At 42.0% G+C, this 24,030-nt stretch overlaps 1 protein-coding gene and 1 non-coding gene across 2 annotated transcripts; both read left to right on the forward strand.

Annotated features, from left to right (window-relative positions):
* Nucleotides 1-183: 183 nt before the first annotated feature.
* On the forward strand, nucleotides 184-255 carry trnaa-ugc (transfer RNA alanine (anticodon UGC)). The gene has a single exon. It is a non-coding gene; the product is annotated as a tRNA-Ala (tRNA).
* Nucleotides 256-10,426: 10,171 nt separating this feature from the next.
* On the forward strand, nucleotides 10,427-19,932 carry mmp17b (matrix metallopeptidase 17b). The gene is made up of 12 exons (XM_013276932.3): nucleotides 10,427-10,462; nucleotides 13,441-13,607; nucleotides 13,770-13,902; nucleotides 13,988-14,141; nucleotides 14,276-14,384; nucleotides 14,465-14,642; nucleotides 14,987-15,163; nucleotides 16,590-16,692; nucleotides 17,382-17,455; nucleotides 17,575-17,724; nucleotides 18,224-18,502; nucleotides 18,632-19,932. Exons 2-12 carry the CDS (start codon nucleotides 13,479-13,481, stop codon nucleotides 19,012-19,014), a joined length of 1,869 nt encoding a protein of 622 aa, XP_013132386.2. The 5' UTR covers nucleotides 10,427-10,462; nucleotides 13,441-13,478; the 3' UTR covers nucleotides 19,015-19,932.
* Nucleotides 19,933-24,030: the final 4,098 nt, after the last annotated feature.

Here is a 24,030-nt window from a genome sequence, read left to right on the forward strand (position 1 = left end):
GCACGTGTTATTTCGTAGTTCGCAGTATGGTTAAAGAAACGTGTACTTCAAGGTAGCCGCTGTAAGTCTTTTGAAGTGACCGCTACGAAATGTTACTACTAACAACCAATACTTAAATTTAGAATATAATAGTACGAAACGTACCATGTGTTTATAGGCTACAGTGAGCGCTTCCGCTCGTGTGGGGATGTAGCTCAGTGGTAGAGCGCATGCTTTGCATGTATGAGGCCCCGGGTTCAATCCCCGGCATCTCCACTTTTTTATTTATTTATTTTTTTTTAATTAATAAATTGGCCGTTAGGTTATTTTCCATTGAATCACTCTTCTTTTTGACTACCCTTCTGTATCCAAGTCAAATTTTTTGATTTAAAAAAGTAGCAATTAGTAATATATATCTTTTGTTTCATAGTTAAGCTACTAGTTTGCGAAATGCGCTAGTTACTCTGTGTTTGAAAGCACTGTTAGTATGATGTTCAAAACAAAAGCAGGAAAAATTCAAAGTAAAATTAAGTTAATTATTTATTTTAAAGTATACATTTTAATTGATGTCTGAGACAAAATACAGATTGCCTGACACAAACTGCAACTCCAGGAAGTGACTGTTTCAGTTAGATGACATATCCCCGTATTCCCATTTTTTAAGACCATTTTAGGTTGTAGAGAACATTATATTTTTGTCATTGTTTAAAATGTCCCACCTGCTAAATCCAATTCCTTTGAGACTTCTTTCCTTCCATCCATTTATTCTAACTGGGAGGACTCTGGTTGCTAATCTGTGGCAGGGCTAAGAGCACAACTATTCAGGCTTATGGCCAATTTAGAATCACCAATTAACCGAACCCTGTGCATGTCTTTGGACTGCCAGAGGAAGACGGATTACCTGGAAAGAAGGACCACTCTGCACAGAGAGGGCATGGAGCAAAACCCAGAATCTTCTTGCTCTGAGTCAGCAGTACAAACAACCACACCACTACCCACTTTACATATCATGAGATCCACCTGTGTAAGAAATTCAGAACAAAATGATTTGCCAGAAAAAGGTTCCCGTAGTCTTCATCACCATCATCACCTCTGCTGAAACAGAGAGGTGCAATAGAAAATGCATCTGCAGCCAAATGCATTCAAGATTGGTAATACAGCATGTGCTATTGTATTATTCCAGCTGACAGTAGTGTCGTTGGTGAACCAAGTAATGATTTTATCCTGATATGAATTTAAGAAAACAGTGATGTAAAACATCAAGTTAACTTTGTTATGAGTTTCATAAAGTCTGATGATCTCAGTTCTGACATGTACATTAGTAATCACTCTTCACACTGCTTCCTTTGTGGTCATGACCTCTGCTTCACCCACAGCTCTGTTTGGGGTTTGCCACCATCAGATCACCAGTCACCATAGGTCAGCTCCATCAGACCAGTGGTAGGGCTGGCCATTCTTAGCGCCATAGTGTAGCCTAGTGACCTCAGGCTAATGGCATATTCTATCATAAGGTAATCAGCTGCAGACACCCTGACTTCATGTCTGTTAAAATGATGGATACTGAAACAATATATTGTCTTTTAACAACTTGAGCTTCAAAATAACCACGCGGCCTTTAGAACATCAGTCCCACTGAAGCACAGACGTGTTCAGAGCGATCCCATGTGTGCAGCACTTCAGAAAGGCTCATTCAGACGAGTTAACAGAGACACCATGCACACCAAAAAGGGCCATTTCTGTCACTACGGGTAACAGCAAGATGAACCACACACAGCCCCATTCACATATTTCCCAAGATCCCCCCACCCGTCATCCATCACCCATTACCCCAGCGTGACCTTTGACACCTCCCAGCAGCTGCATTTATCGGGAAATAGGCTGTTGTCACGGTGACTGAGGAGCAGTTTTATTTTTATTTACCCATTAAACAGTGAACAAAAACACACAAGGAATAAAAAGTTCTCAAATATGACTTTTTTTGTAAATTATCCACGTTTATCCCTGTATGAAAATATATACTGTAATATTTCTGACAGCAGAAGTGTTTTAAGCTGGAGTACAATATGCGATAGCTAACCAGGACTAGAACAGTTGTTGCCTTTCCTAATGTGTTAGAATAGTTGTTGTACTATAATCTTAGCTTTTTAGAAGTGGATATCACAGACAGTTCAATTCAATTCAATTCAGTTTTATTTATATCGCGCCAAATCACAACAAAAGTCGCCTCAAGGTGCTTCATAGGTACAGAGAAAAACCCAACAATCATATGACCCCCTATGAGCAAGCACTCTGGCGACAGTGGGAAGGAAAAACTCCCTTTTAACAGGAAGAAACCTCCGGCAGAACCAGGCTCAGGGAGGGGCGGGGCCATCTGCTGCGACCGGTTGGGGTGAGAGAAGGAAGACAGGATAAAGACATGCTGTGGAAGAGAGACAGAGATTAATAACAGATATGATTCGATGCAGAGAGGTCTATTAACACATAGTGAGTGAGAAAGGTGACTGGAAAGGAAAAACTCAATGCATCATGGGAATCCCCGGCAGCCTACGTCTATTGCAGCATAACTAAGGGAGGATTCAGGGTCACCTGGTCCAGCCCTAACTATATGCTTTAGCAAAAAGGAAAGTTTGAAGCCTAATCTTGAAAGTAGAGATAGTGTCTGTCTCCTGAATCCAAACTGGAAGCTGGTTCCACAGAAGAGGGGCCTGAAAACTGAAGGCTCTGCCTCCCATTCTACTTTTAAATACTCTAGGAACAACAAGTAGGCCTGCAGTGTGAGAGCGAAGTGCTCTAATAGGGTGATATGGTACTACAAGGTCATTAAGATAAGATGGGGCCTGATTATTTAAGACCTTGTATGTGAGGAGCAGGATTTTGAATTCAATTCTGGATTTAACAGGAAGCCAATGAAGGGAAGCCAAAACAGGAGAAATCTGCTCTCTCTTTCTAGTCCCTGTCAGGACTCTTGCTGCAGCATTTTGGATCAGCTGAAGGCTTTTCAGCGAGTTTTTAGGACATCCTGATAATAATGAATTACTGTAGTCCAGCCTGGAAGTAATAAATGCATGAACTAGTTTTTCAGCGTCACTCTGAGACAGGATATTTCTAATTTTAGAGATGTTGCGCAAATGGAAGAAAGCAGTCTTACATATTTGTTTAATATGTGCGTTGAAGGACATGTCCTGGTCAAAAATGACTCCAAGGTTCCTCACAGTGTTACTGGAGGCCAAGGTAATGCCATCCAGAGTAAGAATCTGCTTAGATACCATATTTCTAAGATTTTCAGGGCCGAGTACAATAACCTCAGTTTGATCTGAATTAAGAAGCAGAAAGTTAGCGGCCATCCAGGTCTTTATGTCTTTAAGACATTCCTGCAGTTTAACTAATTGGTGTGTGTTACCTGGCTTCATGGATAGATAGAGCTGCGTGTCATCTGCATAGCAGTGAAAATTTATGCTATGTCTTCTAATGATGCTGCCTAAGGGAAGCATGTATAATGTAAACAGAATTGGTCCTAGCACCGAACCCTGTGGAACTCCATAATTGACCTTAGTGTGTGAAGAGGACTCTCCATTTACATGTACAAATTGGAGTCTATTAGATAGATATGATACAAACCACTGCAGTGCAGTACCTGTAATACCTACAGCATGTTCTAATCGCTCTAATAGGATATTATGGTCAACAGTATCAAACGCAGCACTGAGGTCTAGCAGGACAAGCACAGAGATGAGTCCACTGTCAGAGGCCATAAGAAGATCATTTGTAACCTTCACTAAAGCTGTTTCTGTGCTGTGATGAGCTCTGAAACCTGACTGAAACTCTTCAAATAAGCCATTCCTCTGCAGATGATCTGTTAGCTGTTTGACAACTACTCTTTCAAGGATGTTTGGTATGAAAGGAAGGTTGGAGATTGGCCTATAATGAGCTAAGACAGCTGGGTCTAGAGAAGGTTTAACTACAGCCAGCTTGAAGGCCTGTGGTACATAGCCGATTATTAGAGATAGGTTGATCATATTTAAGATTGAAGCATTAATTAATGGCAGGACTTCTTTGAGCAGTTTTGTAGGAATGGGGTCTAAAAGACACGTTGATGGTTTGGAGGAAGTAATTATTGAAGTTAACTCAGAAAGATCAATTGGAGAAAAAGAGTCTAACTTAACATCAATGGTACTAAGAGTGGCTGTAGACCATATTACATCTGTGTGATGATTATTGGTAATTTTTTCTCTAATGATAAGAATTTTATTAGTGAAGAAGTTCATGAAGTCATTACTAGTTAACGTTAAAGGGATGGTTGGCTCAGTAGAGCTCTGACTTTTTGTCAGCCTGGCTACAGTGCTGAAGAGAAACCTGGGGTTGTTCTTATTTTCTTCAATCAGTGACGAATAGTAAGATGTTCTGGCTTTGCGGAGGGCTTTCTTATAAAGCAGCAAACTATTTCTCCAGGCTAAATGATGATCCTCTAAATTTGTGACACGCCATTTTCTCTCCAGCTTACGAGTTATCTGCTTTAGGCTACGTGTTTGAGAATTATACCACGGAGTCAGGTACTTCGGATTTGAGGCCTTAGTTTTCACAGGAGCTACAGTATCCAGAGTCGTACGTAGTGAGGAGGTAAAATTATCAACAAGATAATCGACCTCTGTTGGAGTAGCGTTCAGGTAGCTGCTCTGCTCTATGTTGGTACAGGGCATTGAAGATGATAACAGTGGGTGGATTATATTCTTAAACTTAGTTACAGCACTTTCAGAAAGACATCTACTGTGATAAAGTCTACTCTCCACTGCTGTGTAATCAATTACTGTAAATGTAAATGTTATCAGGAAATGATCAGACAGCAGAGGGTTTTCAGGAAACACTGTTAAATGTTCAGTTTCTATGCCATATGTTAAAACAAGATCTAGAGTGTGATTAAAGTGGTGGGTGGGTTCTTTTACATTTTGAGAGAAGCCAATTGAGTCTAATAACAGATTAAATGCCATGTTGAGGCTGTCATTTTTAGCATCTACATGGATGTTAAAATCACCCACAATAATTATTTTATCTGAGCTGAGCACTAAATCAGATAAAAAGTCTGAGAAATCAGAGAGAAACTCTGTGTAAGACCCAGGTGGACGATAGATGATAACAAGTAAGACTGGTTTCTGAGTTTTACAGCTGGGGTGGACGAGGCTAAGCATCAGGCTTTCAAATGAATTAAAAGTCTGTCTGGGTCTTTGGTTGATTAATAGGCTGGTGTGAAAAATTGCTGCCACACCGCCCCCTCGGCCTGTGCTTCGAATTTTCTGGTAGTTAGAATGACTCGGGGGTGTTGATTCATTTAAACTAACATAATCATCCTGCTGCAACCAGGTTTCTGTAAGGCAGAGTAAATCGATTTGTTGATCAATTATTGCCTAATAATTGACCTAATATTTAATAATCCACATTTCACTGTTTTACTCTTTGGTTCAGATGTGGATACTGTTTTGTTCTTTCTTTGTGATTTTTTATGTTTAAGTTGTTTATTGCTGGTTTTTGGTTTGTTTTTTGTCTGTTTGGGAGCTGACACAGTCTCAGTGGAGATGGGTTTTTGGGGGGTAGCAGGAGGAGAGAAGCTGCAGAGAGGCGTGTAAGACTGCAACTCTGCTTCCTGGTCCCAACTCTGGATAGTCATATTTTGGGGGGTTTAATAAATTTGTCCATATTTCTTGAAATGAGAGCTGCTCCATCCAAAGTGGGATGGATGCCGTCTCTCCTAACAAGACCAGGTTTCCTCCAGAAGGTTTGCCAATTATCTATGAAGCCCACATCGTTTCTGGGACACCACTCAGACAGCCAGCAATTTAAGGAGAACATGCGGCTAAACATGTCACTCCTGGTCTGATTGGGGAGGGGACCAGAGAAAACTACAGAGTCCAACATTGTTTTGGCAAAGTTACACACCGATTCAATATTGATTTTAGTGACCTCTCATATACTGTAGCAGCTAATAGGGACCATATTTTATAAAATCAGCTTCATGATGTACTCAGTAACCCTTGACCCTTCCTCTACTCCCTCTTCACCCACGACTGCAGACCTGCTGATGGTTCTAACACCATCATTAAGTTTGCAGATGACACCAAGGTGATTGGCCTCATCAGTGACAACGATGAGACAGCCTACAGGGAGGAGGTGGATCGTCTGGCTGAGTGGTGCAACAGAAACAACCTGCTGCTTAACACTGAGAAGACCAAGGAGCTCATCGTGGACTACAGGAGGAATGCTGACCCACATCCACCCATCTACATTAAAGGGACGGCTGTGGAGCGTGTGAACAGCTTCAAGTTCCTGGGAGTCCACATCTCCGAGGATCTCATCTGGATGACCAACTGCTCCAAGCTGGTCAAGAAGGCTCACCAGCGCCTCTTCTTCTTGAGGACTCTGAGGAAGAACCACCTGTCCTCAGACATCCTGGTGAACTTCTATCGCTGCACCATCGAGAGCATCCTGACCAACTGTATAACAGTCTGGTACGGGAACTGCTCCGCCTCGGATCGGAAAGCATTGCAGAGGGTCGTGAAAACTGCCCAGTGCATCACCGGAGCACCACTTCCTGCCATAAAGGACATCTACTGGAAGCGGTGTCTGAAAAGGGCTGGGAAAATCATCAGAGACCCCAGTCACCCATCACATGGACTCTTCACCCTCCTGCCCTCTGGGAGGCGCTACAGGAGCCTCCGGGCTAAGACCACCAGGTACCGGAACAGCTTCTTCCCCACAGCTGTCAGACTCCTGAACTCTGCCTCCTGACATCTGACCAACATTAAACTCATGGACTGAACATACACACACCCACAGCCACCTACACACACACACAATGGACAACCGTACCCTCAAACACACAATAATAACATGGACTGAACCACCACTCACAACCACTAGCACTTTATACAGCCTCTGTAGAAATTATCCACATATCTCACTTATCTTAACTGCACTACTGTATAGTTCTGTGTAAATAATCATTCTGTACATACGATAATTTTTAATCCTACAACTGTTTATAACTTGCATAGTTCACATTTCTGTATAACTGTATATCTCATATTTCTGTATAGTTTTGTTATTTCATATTTATATCCTGTTCATAGCCTGTACATAGCTTGTACTCACTACAGCCTGTACATACTTATAGTTATAGAATATTCATAACATACTTCATACCATGTACATTATAACATACCATAATAGACCCATTTCTGTAATATACATAACATTCCTAATGGATGCTAAGTTGTCTCTGTTTTAAATTGTAGACAGCTTCTGGCTTTGAAAAGTTGCCTTGAACCTGCATTCTTTTTAATTACCAGCAGGGGTTAGCTTCTGTGGCAGCCAAAAGAATTTTGCTTGTATAGACCTCCAGGGGAAAACAACGCAAGGCTCCTTTATTCTATGATCTCAGTTACTTTCCTGGTGGGCTTGTGGCCTTAGTTGCTCTGTTAGAATAGAATAGAATAGAATAGAATAGAATTCAACTTTATTGTCATTGCACATGCACAGGTACAGGGCAACGAAATGCAGTTTGCATCCATCCAGAAGTGCTTTAGCCATGATATAGATATATTACAATATATATTAGCAATAATATAGATATTAAGTTTTGTCCTCTCCTGACGGTGTTGACTTCAATTTAAATATCTTCTTGTTCTGTCCTAAAAACAACTGCATTCCTCTGCATGTCTTACATGCATTTGCATTCTTATTTGCAGTTTACACAAAATTTGCATCACACCAGATTTCCTGGTCGAGAAGGACATTTTGTAGAGCAAAGGAGGAAAAATAATTAGTAAAACATTTTACTATCTTCTTTCTCATAATGAGAGGTAAAGCTCTTTGAAAGAGGATTCATTGTTGGGGCAGAACGTCACAAAAACTGGTTGACTGGCCACTGTTTGAACAGGAATACTGTCTGAGTTGACATTGCTCAATGTGCTCATTGATGGCTGCGATCCTTGAGCTTTAGTGAGATAACATAGGTGTGGGAGGATGCGAGCAGAGGTTGAACCCATGGAAGTGCAGAAGTGTGATGAGTTAAACCACATTAAAGTACAGAGACTCCTTTGTCATGACAAACATGAATACATACTTGCGAGGAGGGAGTGACTTGGTTCACTGAGTTCATGAGTCATGTTCTTAGTGTACTTGTACACCAGAAGGACGATACACTCAGCCTTTGCTGCAATTGTGTCACATAGTGGAAATTTGTGTTTTTATGTTTTATCAATATGTGTATTGGTACATTATGTTGATTTTATTTGCATGATTCTATTGTGATATTTATATTGCATGTTTGTTTATTGATATTTATATTTCATGGTTTTATCCTCATATTTTATGTATTTTAGTGTTGTTGCACAATGTTGGAGGAACTGCTGCCTGACTGTGGGGTGCCACGAGTCGTTCTGCGATCCAGTCCCAACGCCAGCAACAGCAACAGTGGGTGGCGATGGCCGCAATTCACAGCAGGGCAGGGGTGCCCCTCTGCCTGCATCTGACGGTGCTGCGAGGGAGGCCGTGTTCAGGTGTGGAGTGGGGCGGGACTGTGCAGCGACATGCAGTCAGGAGGGGACAGGTCTGCGACAAGAGCCCCCTCCTTCTTCTTCTGGCCGGTGTGGTTTCCATCCCAGAAGAGAAATTCATCTCCTGTTTTAGATAAGGAACATTTGCCCGCGTGTTGCTGGACTGTGGGAATATAGGACTTAGGGGGGAAGTTTTTAGCATATGGGAGACATTTGTTTAGCTTTGTTGTAATAGTGTATAGGTATTTCTGCCAGCAGGGTTTTTAGCGGGTTGTGAACACTCTTTTTATTGTATATGGGGGATTTTAACTTGTATTTGTGATTCTGGCTGGTTTTTTTTAATTTTTTTTTTTTTTTTTTTTAAGTAAAATAAGTGGTGTGTGTTCAAAGCCAGCTTAGTTTCTGTGCCCTGCGCACTGACCCACTCACTCCCCTTCCTCTTGTATGTGAACAGACTTGGAGGTGAAGGTTTAGGTCCGCCAGTCTTAGTGGCTACAATTGTTATAATTAAATACCCAGAAAAATGACACACACACATATAACCCAAGACCCACGAAGACCCACGAGTTCTGGTGAAGACAGACATGAAAAGTTGTTACAGTAATTCATCAGTAGCTGTCTTTTTAAATTACTTAATGTTTCCCATTGAAAACACTGCTTGACTTTACTGTGAAGTAAGCACAGAAAGCAACATAAAGCAAGTATAACAATTTACACGAGACGCTTCAAAATTAGCCTGAAATGAGCATCTGACTAATGCTAGTTAGGCCTGAACATTTGGCCCCTACAGCGAGGGCATCTGTAGACTCGTTTACTGGTTTTGACCAGTTTGTCCCCTCACAGGGATAGGCTACTAATGATGTCCATGAACATCACGAATGACATGTGCCATCACTGCTGGATAGGCATCCTGTGTGTCAGCACACACGACAAATGTACTTCAGTCTAAGAAACTGAAGTCAAAGAGCAGAGAACTGTCAGTCCTGAGCATCAGTCAGTCACTGGATCTGCCTGTTCTGCTACAGACACACATAACAGCAATCAGGTTTCCTGAAAACACTGCATTAGTCCTACATGTGTTTCTACTTGCAGCATTTTTCTCTCAGCAGAGAAAGAGCAGATTAGATGGAGCTTAAAGATCCCAGCAGGATGTTGCAGGGTTAATATGAAGGGGACTCACCAATGGAAGAAATAACATTAGCATTGACAAGAATATGGAGAATATGGCTTAGTGCATGCATGCACATAGTTCATGCTTTTTTTTCATTGACATGAACGTCTTAATCAAGAGGATATCAGTTGTATTTAAAGAAAGAGGCCGACATGAGACCACCCCTCCCACCAGTTAGTTCAGTGGATTAAACACAAAGAAGAAACACAAGGAAAAAGCTGCAGCAGAACGAGAGGGAGCCACAAATCTGCCTGTCTTGGTTTTGTTTTAATCCTCATGTTAAGAGGATTGTGTGTAAAAATGTCATCATGAGAGAAGATACACATGAACATGCAGATGTTGCACACAAGCAAAGGCACACGCACGCACGCACACGCATATGTGTCTAAACCCATCTTTACTGTGCATCACTAATCCTCCACCAGTCAAATGTTGGATTCTGGACTCGCAGAGTATCGTGCCACAACTAACTGTTTTCAAATCAGATTTTCTTTGTTCATAAATCGTGTACTGTGGGCAAAGAACTGACTGATAGGAGGAAAAACAAGCTGGGAAAAACCAAGGCACAATCTTGGGATAAAAGAAGGAGGATATTTCTGCAAAGACGCAACTCTCCATTTGTCAGGGTGCTGTGGCAGTGGGTGGGGTAGAGGGTGGGGGTTAGGAGTCGGGCTTTGAGGAAACGAGCAGGAGAATAGAAAGGACCCATCTGTTCCCATTGTGGCAAATGAGGAGAGAGAGCATGGAGAAGCAGAGGAGGAGGAAGGTAAGCGTTAAAAGCACTTTTCTCATCTTTAACTTGCTTTGATTCAGTTTTCAGACTAAATTTGGACTTAGTGTAAGTTCATGTGATGAATGAATGTGTTGTGGTCAGTGGTGTGAGATGTTAGGTTTCACTGTCAGATGGTGACAGTAATGCATGTGCAGGGATCAATACACAACCTGAATTACTGTACAGCTGTGCCAATACTACTGCTTGAATTCCTTCAAACTATCTCTTTTTTTCATTTAAAGCTTGACTTCAGTCAGGATTACAAACAAGTCTACTCAGAAGATTTTCATCAGCTACTAAAAATTAGGCCTCTAAACAAAAAAGATTATTCTGTTTTTAAAGTCTTCTGAAATGCTCCCTAACCCTTTCCTAAATATAAAAATGAGGGGAAAAATCCTGTGAGTCGATCCTCTGCACCGTCTGTGACAGTGAGTGCTGACCCAAAGAGAGCCGAATTCACTGCTTAAAATCACAGTTACAATCGTAATTTCCAGTAATATAATAAGTTAAAACTGACCTGATGCGCGCAGACAGAAATGAAATATTGGTAGAGGCAGATATTTGTATAGCTGGACTCAGCCAGGTGGCCAGAAATAGAACTCCAAGTAAATGCTACTGTGTGCTTGTCCCTGCAAGAGGCTGGAATGACACCACTTTTTTCACCTTTATTATGACAACTTGATTTGTTGCCCCCAAGAGACCAAATAAGAAACATAAAAAGTCCTGAATGCAGCTTTAAGTAGTCAAACGTTGTGAAAATCAAAAATAAGTCAGCTTTGGGGTTAAGACAAAAATGTATGGACTTTTTAGAGCATGAACTTTACCTGATCGACTGCTTTTAGCTAATGCAACGTGATTTGCCACCAAAGCAGTTCCTCTAGTGTTCAATCCAGCTTGTTTAATTCACAATGTTCTTTCTGACAGTCTGCTCCTTTGGCCTTCGCCCTCTACTCTTGTGGCTGTTTTAATCTCATTACTTTAGCGCTGCCCTTGTCCTCCATTCATCCTCCCTCCCCTCCTTCTCTGCCCCAGTGCTCTAACTGAAATGGTATACCCTCTAACTTAATTAATTGAGGCATCTTCTGACTGACATAGGCACACACACATCTAGCAGTGTCCTACGGCAGGGCACAATGCCCTCCCCCCTGTATTTTATGGTAATTCTCGTCCATCTCATGATTGAAACTGGTAGGTTTCTCCACCCTGTGGGAATATACTACGGACGTTTCCCATCAGCTTCTTTTACTCACTGCTTTAACGCATTCGTGCTATTGTGACATGGAGTGTCACGGTGTTCTTCCTGTTTATTATGTGACACACTGGTGTTTTTGCACTTTACTTTCTAGCAGTGGCCATTCTCTCTTTATCAGCCACTTCTTTCACACTAAACTCTTATCTGGGACGTGCATCACCACACAGGGAAGGTAGGGAAGATTTGATTGGATAATCTAGTGTCAGCGGTGAAAATGAACGGATGGGCTGCTGTCAGTGCTCGTAGGGCCGGTGCACAGCAGACCTTCAATCCTGTCTGCAGCCTGTGTAACTATATCGACCAAAAAATCATATTGACACATCTGCACACCGGGCATGCCAGATTACTAATAACTCTTTAGTGGATCTGTTAGACTGGAGTGCAAATAGCACAGGGTCCAGAGAGGTGCCATGAATAACCTTGATGATGACTGAGCACCACGGGCAGTTGTCATGCAGGCACATAACAGCTGTCTTCTTTGGGACTGTGATGATGGTGTTGGATATGAAGCACACTGGGACAGGCATTATTCTGTTACCCTGTTACATTTTATTCCATTGCAAGTGCAAATGTAATGTACTCACATTTAGTTGGTCTCTGGTCATTAATGCAGCCTTGTTGCATCACCTTCCAGAGGACATTCTTTCTTTCTCATCCGAGACATAAAGATGACTCGTGACTTTGATCGACTGCCAAATGTTGAGTTATACACTGGGTCCTAGCTATAACTAGGACCCAAGATAATCTGAGTCATGTCACATATATAGATATGCTGAATAATGTTTTCAATTTTAAGAGATGAGCGCCTCCCTCTGGTTTGTAGTTCTGTTTTCTCATTAAAAAGTCTTTCTACCCAATTTCAAAAGAGTTGAACACAACTGGAAAAGCTCCTATTTTCCCTTTTATATATTGTAATGAAAAACTTTGGAGGCTTAGCTTACACATTGCTTCTTATCCACAATGGAAGGTGAGTGCAGTCACTTTGTCAAAGAACATACCAGTGTGTCCTCTGACCTTTCACCATCCCTGGACAGCTATTCGTCTGACTCCCTGTCTACAAACTGGGTGAAATCCTTTAAAATCTCATTCACAAATCACAGTTAGTATTTCCTCTGTCCACTACAAAGGACACTGAATAAAAGTTCTGTTTCAAAAGTGTTAACATTACTGTACATTTCTGAAATCCTACTAAACAAATAACAATCTAATATTGAAGAAACAATTTGAGGTTTCATCATAAGATCATATCACTTAACCTAAAATGTGGAACCTTCCAGTGCTAATCATTTGTTATTACTCTATTAGCCCAATCCCCAGAAATGTGGCATCAATAAAAGCCCAGGACACTACAGTAGGACTCAGATTGCATAGATTCTGGTTGATGTAAAGGTCTCCGATTCATGTCCCTCACAGAGGACACAAATGAATTGTGGCCTATTAGGAGAATCTAGTGGTTTTCTAGCCTTACTGACTGCAAAGAATGCAAACGTCTGTGACTGCTGTGAGGTGACAGCACTAACCGCTGCACCAGACCGCATGTCTGTGTCAAGTATTGTACAAAATGTTAAAATATTTTCATTTTTGTTTATTTTGGATCATTCTAGGAAAACTCTTCAAATGTCAGGGTTAAAGGATTGCATTTAGGATATTTTTTGCTGTCCTGTATTTCTGCCAGTATCTTTGTCTTTAATGGTTTAAAATGACTTTGCTTCGTTTCCAGTAGATTTCCACACACTGAAAATACATCTTCAATACAAGATGAAGATGTATATGACTTTCCTCTGCTTGAGCTGTGGATGGATGCAAACAACTTGTGCTGTTAGTGTGACTCTGTCACCATCCTCTGCACCAGTGACACCCACTGAAGATGAGAGCTCCAAACTTGTGGTAATAGAAATCATACAACCACTGATGGGAAATGAATAATATCTTTACCAACTCTCTCATACATTATATCGGTAGAGCTTGATATATAATATAGATACAGGACTGCAGGATAGAAATGGAAGAAGAACACCCTGTTAAAGAGATCATTTTTGATTTTTTTAGGATTGGTTGATGAAGTATGGTTACCTCCCACCCTCAGACCCTTCCACTGGTCAGCTGCAGGCTTGGACAGGTGTCACCAATGCTGTGAGGGCCATGCAAAGGTTTGCAGGCCTAAAAGACAGCGGAGTTGTAGGTGAGGAGTACAGATGACGTTTATGCTGCTTCTCAAATCTAGTGTTCTGTATGTGATTTGAGAAAGTCTGTTCTCTGGTGTGCAGATGAGGAGACAATGGCGGTGATGAACACTCCACGCTGCTCACTACCAGACCAGGAGGAATCATCCATACTATCAGCCAACCAAGAGAAAAGAAATATGAGGAGACGGAGAAGCTGGGCTGTCTCCATGTGGACACGCAGGAACATTAACTGGAGGTGGGATAAGATTTGTGAGGAGACTGTGATCAGTTCGATGCAGTAATTCACAGTGGTTTCCTGTTGTCAGTAAGCTGTGATTGGTGAAGTATCTGCCACTAGGCGAGGTCTTTACATCTATCTTACCTCGTCAGGTTGCAATCATATCCCTCCTCCTCGCATCTGTCTCGGGAAACAATTCGCTCACTTATCTTCTACGCTTTAAGAGTGTGGGCCGAGCCAACACCACTGGAGTTCCATGAGGTTTGTCAGATGCCACTTTTGACTAGAACTAGCCAAAGTCGCACAGCCCTGATGATGAGTTTCATTCATTCTGCTTCCAGGTGGGCAGTCCGGATGCAGCTGACCTGCAGGTAGACTTCTTCCATGGTTACCATGGTGATGACTATCCCTTTGATGGGGCAGGTGGAGCAGTAGGCCATGCTTTCTTCCCCTCAGACCCAGCCCGGGCAGGACTAGTTCATTTGGATGCGGAGGAAGAGTGGGCATTCAGACAGCCAGGTGCAACAACACTTCAGAAACATAAAAGTCTAACCCTTTATTAGTCTTTTGTCTTGTGTCTTCCCATGGAGTTGATTAATGCAGCTTGCTGACCAAGCTTGTCAGCACCAGGTGGTAACTCAGTGCTCCACACTTCTGTCAAATTATGGTCACTTCTTGCTCCAAAGTTGCCAAATGGCAGTGGACAAAACAATAACACTGAGTCCAAACCAGTGAGTCATCACAATGCTACCTCCATACAGTCTATGGCCATACTATAGCAGTGAACCATAACATGTTTATCTTCTTCTTCTAATCAGGTCATCATGTTGTCATCTGTTCCTCTCCCTCTGTTTCCTTCCCAGTCTCTGAGGGTACCGACCTCTTCACAGTGCTGGTCCATGAGTTTGGCCACGCACTGGGCCTTCCTCATTCCTCGTCCCGTCACTCAGTCATGAGGCCATACTACCTGGGTCCTGTCGGAGACCCTCTCCACTACCGCCTGGGACCCCAAGACCTGGACCACATCACTCAGCTCTATGGTGAAGCTTCTCATAGCCATACAGGTCTCTGACCAGTGTCCACCATGATTTAATCATTAAAATTGATTATAGTTGATGTGTGAGGATGTGTAAACTGGACTGAATGTAACATTTCAGTATTAGCACACATAGGATAATATAAAGTTTCAATATTAAGACTTTAACATAGTTTAAAAATGATGTAAAAGGATAAAAACTGAAGTGCAGTTTAAAGGATGAATGAGGACAGCTGTGAAAAAGCTCCCTGGTCTGACCTCTGGTGTGTTTATTGAGGAAGGGCAGAATTTAGTTTCTTCACAGCTTTAGCCACACTCCGCACAGATCCTCATGAAAGCCTCATACTGTAAAAAATCAAAACGAGGAAATGTCTGACTGCGCTGTTGCTCGGAAACCTTTCTTGACTTTCTCAGTTCATTTTGCTTCTGCATAATGTCATGAACACTTTACAGGCAAACCACTGTGTGTGTGGATATTCAAGCATCTGCCCACATGTTAAAAAAAAATACATCCTTCCACTCAGTGTCATTCTGGGTTCATTTACTGTATTTGCATCTCCATTTTAACAATTTGTCATTGTGAAAATTTCAATTCTGATCAACAACCATGATCCATTTTTTATGTTTGGTACGTAAACTAATGAACATGTAAAAGAGTTCATATTTTGATCCATCAGTCCATAATACCTTCTTCCAGTCTTCAGTAGTCCAGTGTCGGTGTTTCATGACCCAGACAAACCTCTTTGTCTTATTCTGACGTCTGGCTTTCTTGCTGCAACTCGTCCTGTCAAACCTGCAGCTTGAAGTCTTCTCTTCACAGCTGAAACTGAGACTTGCTACGACCACTATTAAGCTGCTTGAAGCTGTTGTCCTGTGAGCTGCCGATCGCACAAGCTGTTAACTCTCAGAAACTTGTCCTCTGGTTCAGTCGTGTCTTTGGGTCTGCAGACCTCTTCCTGTCACAGTTTGTTTCTGAGCCTTTGATGCTGAAGGAAACTGTGCTCACTGACACCGTGACTTTCTTTGTAATTTCTCTGTGGACAGACCTACATTTATAAGTGTTATGATGGTGTGTGTCCCTTCCATTGTTAATATCCTTTTTCTTGCCATGTTTGTAGCAACACTCTACTTTCTGCAGTACAGCACTGTTCAACTGATGCTCACGGGGGTATGGTACCACAGTGTGTTCAATGGTGATGGCTGACCAACCAGGCATACTAGTGGTAGACAAGCAGAGGAAGACAGCTGTAGTAATAGACGTAGCAATACTGAATGACAGCAACATTAGGAAGAAGGAACATGAGAAGCTGGAGAGGGCCCGAAGAGAAGAGCCCTTGGTACTTCTCCACAAGGGCAAAAGGGGAATTTAGGGTTTTTTTGTTTGTTTTTTTATAGCTTTTTCATTTAAATTGTTGTAATTTTTGCTTTAGGTCAAATGAACAAGCTGCTGTCTACAGAGGCTCCTCGGACCACCACCGAGTTGCACTACAGAGGCCATCATCATCATCGTCGTCAGCATCATCATAGGCACGGGTATCACTTACTGAGAGATTTTTCTGTTAATAACAATCATATTAATATTATCATTATTAATAATAATACATTTAAGAATAAATAAAACGATAAGAATATTAAAAATATAAAGCAGAGGATTCATGTGACAGGTGGAAGACAGCCGAGTAATTAAGACAATTTAAAGGGGTGTGTTTTGAAATGAGATGTGAAGATGGAGGGAGTCAGTGTTCTGAATGTCTGGTGAGATGGAATTCCAGAGGCAAGGAGCAGAGCAGCCGAAGGTCCAGATCCCATGGAAGCCAAACAGGGGGAAGGGATGTTCACACGGACAAGACAAAAACTCTTTGTCATAAATATGCTAGATGGCTACAAGAATTGTTACTGTGTGCCTCTTTTCTTCCATATTTTTGCAAAATCATCTAATATCAGTGTTAAGATTTTAAATTTAATTCCAGCCAGCAAAGATAGATACATAAACAAGCTAGATAAACAATAGATAGATTTTGTCAAAAGGAAAATGTTTACAGTGCTAATTTAACAGCTAATGCTAGCAAGTTCTGTTAACAATCTGAAACAGTACAGTTGCAACAGACAGACATTAGTTACCACCGGAGGACAAAGAGGATGGCTGTGCTGTCTACTTCTGCTATACAAATGAAAGCATGACATTCCTTTAATAAGTATCCCTGTGTGTTTCCGGCCTTCAGCCCCTCCATAGATCGCTGCAACACCAGTTTTGATGCTGTGGCAAAGATTCGAGGAGAGACTTTCTTCTTCAAAGGTCTGTAAACAGATTTTTAGAAACGTAGACAATGAGAAACAGTTTAACGTTATGGAAGATGTTTCTATAGTAACAGGATACCACAATTCATTATTTTCATTGGGTTGTCATCGCTTCAGGTCAGATGATGTGGAGGGTCAATGGCGGAGGTTTGGTGTCACGTCATGGGTCTTCAGTGAGGAGGTTGTGGAGGGGTCTACCCCCTGACCTGCTTCGTCTTCAAGCTGTGCTGGAGAGGCGCTTGGATCATGCTATCATCTTTATCAGTGGTACAGTACAGTAACCTAGAGGAGGGGTAAAAATGGTGTAAAGGCCACAACAGTCAGTGCAGATTACGCACCATAATTATTAAAACTATTAAAATCGTTACTAAAACTGTTTAAAAAATCAAAGAAGATTCCTTATTTCTTTATTTCTGTAACAATTGATTGAGTGAGGTTTTTTTTAGCTCATATCTCTTCTAGTCTTTACATTTTGCACACTGAAGTACATCAAAACTGATGTGTCCAGTTATTAAACTTCATCTGGCCTTGGATGTGGATTCAGGTTTTCAAACCTTTCTTTCCTTCTTATTTCTTTGGCAACATTGATCCACTGCCTAGAACATGCATGTAATGATAAAATAAATGAGAGTGTAAATATAAAATAATACAAATGTATCAAAGCGGTCACAGTCACAAGCTTAAACCTTTTTTAAACAATCAATGGTGTTTCGCTGCGAATCATCAAACTGACTTACAAACCTTTTCATGTGACATCTCACTGCAGGTCACCAGTTCTGGCTCTTCAAGGACCTGTCTCTGCAGGAAGGTTACCCTCAGCCCCTGTCTGCTCTCAGGACGGGTGTCAGCTTAGATTTAGTAGACACTGATAACGATGATGATGACGAGCAGGCAGCAGGAGGATTAGAGAGATGGGGCCTGGTCTGGGACCCGGAGGAGGGGGCTGTGTGGGGAAAAATTGGAGATGCCAAACAAGAGAATGAGGGAGACACCTGGACACAACTACTTAAAGAGGGTGTGAATGGAATCACTACAGACGCTAATGGTGAGGATCTGATTCATGTGTGAGATCCTTCTATTGAAGGATCAAATAAAGGGGCAAAGTTGACTTAATGTATCAGTTTACAACTAGAATCAGACTAAATTCAGTGAAGTTTCTTTTCTTTCTCTCTAGGCTCTGTCTATCTCTTTAAAGGAGAGTCCTACTGGAAGTTTATGTTTCCAGGTTCATCACTGCATGATGGATACCCACGCTCCTCTGCTGCAGACTGGCTGGGCTGCACTGACTCATCCTCACCCGGGATGCAGGACCTCTCCTTTTCACTGTCATCACCTGGAGGAAGAGAGGAGCTCAGAGAGAGTTGGAGATATCGGGGAGAGGAGGAGGAAGTGATAAAAAGAAAGCGGGACAGGGACAGAACTAAACACAAAGAGGTGCTGGACAGAGGTTCACACATCTGGACAAAATGCACGTGCCGAAATGGAGCCCTGGGTGGCAGGACGACATTTTTGATAGCTGCCTTGCTGCAGGTTACATGGGCAATGTTAGTTGTTTAAAGGTGCACAATGAAAGAAAAACTGAGGTTTTACTGGACTAAATAGAGTGTGTGTACAACTTTTCCACGTGCACTCACATCCTCGCCCTGTACTGAGTGTGCTGCTCGGGTCGGGAAGTAGCGGTGCTAATTACCAGCGCTATTTTATTACGAGGCATATTTATTTACCTGTCCACCAGTCATACTGGTCATATTGTGAGTTATGACCAGAAACTGGTTCCATCTGTGAAGGACTGAAGTTGCCAAAATCAAATAACGATAATAACAACAATAAAAATAATAAATCGCGCAGACACTAACTGACTGATAATTTGACATGTTTGTATTTACAGATATCAGTGTTTTAAATGTATGTGTGGATCTCTGTATTACCTTTCTTTTACATTCCTACTTTACAGCAATAGTAATCTATCCCAGGCATCACAGACACTCACCACACATGAAGTGGTTAGGGGAAATTAAAATGAAAAGGGAGATCATTTTTATTATCATTTTTTATATATTTTATAACATTTTCATTTCAATTTGACCAGTTTCACCTGCATAGTTCACCCCAAATCCACCTTAGTTTCTCTTTATACAGACAAAAAGTGGAGTAGTGGTTTTATTCTGAATATCTGATTGAGTCATTTCAACTTCCTGGTTAGTCGGTCTTATTGCCGTCCCATAGGTGACAGTCTGCAAGCACACGCTGTTTAAAAATAAAGATTTAAATCTCTGAAGAAAGACAATAAATTACATTATTTTCTTTTATCAAAGCCTGTGTTTACTGAACACCACCTCCAACAGGGCAGTCAGTGATGGATGCAGCCTTCAGGATACAGCAGAGGTGAACAGTGTAAATGTACACCAACCAATTAGTACTTTTTAATAACTCACAGATCAGCTGACCCTGACTCAGGAGGCATCACTTCAGGACAGCTATCAAATTTAAAAACATTATCCTGCCACATATTTACACTTCTGAACACATAATAACACATGAGAGAAATAGTTTGAGCTCCATTTTCTGACATTTTTTTTTTTACCCATTTTCCATTTATGTTAACACATTTACGTAAACTATGCATTTTAATGGTGTCGTTTTTGGCATGTATGAAGTACTGTCCTAGAAAAAGCACTTCTTACTGCATCTTCAATCCTCTGTCCTTTGTTGTTAGAGGTTGTTGTTCTGACCTGCTGCTGGTATTTCACATGCTTTTTACTTAGTTGGATGTGCTGATGATTCCTTCTGTTATTTAAAGACTGACTGCTTGTTGTGAACTCAGTTAAGATTATGATTGTGATATTCCTGTAAATAGGTTTGAAATGAAGTGACTGAAATATGTCAACTTTTGTCAAAGCATTCTGCAGCTGCTGCTTCCACTCCATAATCCACACCAAATGGGGAATATAGTAGAAAGAAATGATCAATAACTCTAAATATGTTTTATATTTGAGATTATTGAAAGTAGCTGCCCTTTGCTTTGTTGACAGATCTGCAAACCGTCCGCCTTCTCTCACTGAGCTTCATGATGTCGTCATCTGAAATGGTTTCACCTCACAGGTGAGCCTGTCAGGGTCCATCTGTGGAATTTCTTGCCTTCTTAATGATGTTGGGACCATCAGTGCAGAAGTCAGGTTGGTGCACAGCTGACAGCCCTATTTGACAACTGTTAGAATTCATTTTATGGCAAGAACCAATCAGCTAAGTAAAGAGAAATGACAGCCCATCATTACTTTAAGAACTGAAGGTCAGTCAGTCCAGAACATTGCTAAAACTTTGAATGTGTCCCCAAGTGCAGCCACAAAAACCAGCACTATGGAATTGTTTGGGATGAGATGGACCGCAGAGTGAAGGCAAAGGGCCAACAAATGCTCAGCATCTCTGGGAACTCTCTTGAAGGAGTTCCCAGAGGAGTACATGTTGGCCCTTTTGCACGTGAACTTCCTTCCATAAATTTCCAACCCATTCATTTGGAAAAGGACTGTTGGAAAACCATTTCAGGTGACGACCTCATGAAGCTCATGGAGAGAATGCCAAGAGTGAGCAAAGCAGCAATCAAAGCAAAGGGCGGATATTAGGAAGAATCTAAAATATAAAACATGATTTGAGTCATTTCACACTTTTATGTTTACTACATAATTCTATGTGTTCAGTGTGCTCATTCATAGTTTTGATGCATTCAGTGAGAATCTACACTGTAAATAAACATGACATTTTAGATAAAATATATAACATGAATCATTCAGTGGTGAAAAAATGTTAGTATATTAGACCACAATGCCCATTTGGGAACTCTCTGTAATGCTCCTCTATGCTACTCCTTTGCCCTTTACTTTTCTAACACTCACAACTGATATCTGCTTCTTTTTGCCAGGGTGTGGTGAAGAATGACCCAGGATTGTAGACACAGAGGCAGCAGGAGGTTAAACTAAAGGTGAGCCTTTTAATGATGCTGAACTGGCCAAACACCAGCCATCCCCACCCAAGGAACATGTATGGGTGCAGGGCCAGGCTGGGTCCTGGGTGCCCACCCTAGGAACAGAGACTAGCCGGACACCAACAGACCCCAGCTGATGAAAATGTACATGTGGAGGAGTGGGAAGCAGGAGCTAATTAGCCAGACAACAAGTCCTCAAAACCTTTCAGAGTCTAGTTCTGCCGGTGTTCTATCCCTGTTTAAAAAAATGAGTTCTTTCTCCCAAACATATATATAATTCAGTATTATTCATAGTGAAAGTGCTGCTGAGCCTGCACTTGGTCAACATTACCTTTTTATTAAGATAAGATAAGATAACCTTTATTAGTCCCACACGTGGGAAATTTGTTAGACCGGACATGTTCAGTGCTGCCTCTTCATCATCATCAGAGCTCTCCTTGCTAATGGGCTAAAGGAGTTAACAACTTTTTCAGTCCATCTGCTGACCAAGGTGGTTAGTAAGAGGAAGCCTTTCTGTTACAGTCATACATTTGAAGCTTGTTTACTTGCTAATGCTAGCTGTGTGTCCACAAAAAGTGCAGATTGGAACTGATCTCAGAGCAGTGAAAGCAGAGCCAGCATCACCTTGCCTTGCATGCTGTTTCTTATGAAAGCTTCCAGCAACAATAGCCATCTGCAGCCACAAGATGGCAAGTATGAAAAGAATGGATGCAAACAGACGAGGAGCTTTATGATGCTGAAATGAAAGGCGAGAGATCATTTTGACTGGGGTACATTTTAGTTTATGTCTATTATGTCTATCTGTTTAGATTTGATAAGGCAGTCAGTGCTCACCTTGCTTGTCTTAACAGAGTGCTGTATCTTGTTCCTAGGACTGGTCAGAGTCCTCTGATGTTGTACCTGAAATCTGCAGGACCCACTCTTCCAGTTTGGGGGTTACAGCTAGTATTACCATTGGGACTGCTATTTCCCCTGGTACTTCTCCATTTTCTCATGAACATTTTTCCTGATGTTGCTGCCATAATGCTTGAATGGGCTGGAAGATTCTGGCATCGAGTTAAAAGGGGTTTCAGGTTACATCGTAAGCTACAACATAGAGGTCTAAATCAAGCATTCCAGTGTCTATGGATGGGAACATAAAATACCTTTCCAAAGAAACACACAACATATATACATATATATATGTATGCCCTCAGAGTATATATACCCAAAGTATATATAACCTCTGACACCACTGACATCAAGACCAGGAAGCTCCTGACCATTCATGGAGGGTTTCACCCCAAGTCCAGCACCCTGAGGCTGTACGCTAAGCGGAAGGAAGGAAGGACTAGTGAGTGTCAGCACCACGGTCCAGGATGAGACAACAAACGTCCATGAATACATCAGGAAGATGGCCCCAATCGACCGCGTGCTCAGTGAATACCTCAGGCACCAGAAACCCAAGAATGAGGAGGAACCATCATGGAAGGACAGGCCCCTGCACAGTATGTACCAGCAGGAGGTAGAGGAAGTCGCTGACATCCAGAAGTCCTACCAGTGGTTGGACAAAGCTGGACTGAAAGACAGCACAGAGGCACTAATCATGGCAGCACAGGAACAAGCTCTGAGGACGAGATCCATCGAGGCTGGGGTCTATCACACCAGGCAAGACCCCAGGTGCAGGCTGTGTAAAGATGCCCCTGAGACAATCCAGCAGCACATACAGTGGCTTGCAAAAGTATTGTAGGCTTAGGCTACAAAAAGATTTCCCAAGCCTTGAACATCCCACGGAGCACTGTTCAAGCCATCATTCAGAAATGGAAGGAGTATGGCACAACTGTAAACCTACCAAGACAAGGCCGTCCACCTAAACTCACAGGCCGAACAAGGAGAGCGCTGATCAGAAATGCAGCCAAGAGGCCCATGGTGACTCTGGACGAGCTGCAGAGATCTACAGCTCAGGTGGGGGAATCTGTCCATAGGACAACTGTTAGTCGTGCACTGCACAAAGTTGGCCTTTATGGAAGAGTGGCAAGAAGAAAGACATTGTTAACAGAAAACCATAAGAAGTCCCGTTTGCAGTTTGCCACAAGCCATGTGGGGGACACAGCAAACATGTGGAAGAAGGTGCTCTGGTCAGATGAGACCAAAATGCAAAACGCTATGTGTGGCGGAAAACTAACACTGCACATCACTCTGAACACACCATCCCCACTGTCAAATATGGTGGTGGCAGCATCATGCTCTGGGGGTGCTTCTCTTCAGCAGGGACAGGGAAGCTGGTCAGAGTTGATGGGAAGATGGATGGAGCCAAATACAGGGCAATCTTGGAAGAAAACCTCTTGGAGTCTGCAAAAGACTTGAGACTGGGGCGGAGGTTCACCTTCCAGCAGGACAACGACCCTAAACATAAAGCCAGGGCAACAATGGAATGGTTTAAAACAAAACATATCCATGTGTTAGAATGGCCCAGTCAAAGTCCAGATCTAAATCCAATCCAGAATCTGTGGCAAGATCTGAAAACTGCTGTTCACAAACGCTGTCCATCTAATCTGACTGAGCTGGAGCTGTTTTGCAAAGAAGAATGGGCAAAGATTTCAGTCTGTAGATGT

This window comes from Oreochromis niloticus, linkage group LG2 (assembly GCF_001858045.2).
Source record: "Oreochromis niloticus isolate F11D_XX linkage group LG2, O_niloticus_UMD_NMBU, whole genome shotgun sequence".
Taxonomy (NCBI): domain Eukaryota; kingdom Metazoa; phylum Chordata; class Actinopteri; order Cichliformes; family Cichlidae; genus Oreochromis; species Oreochromis niloticus.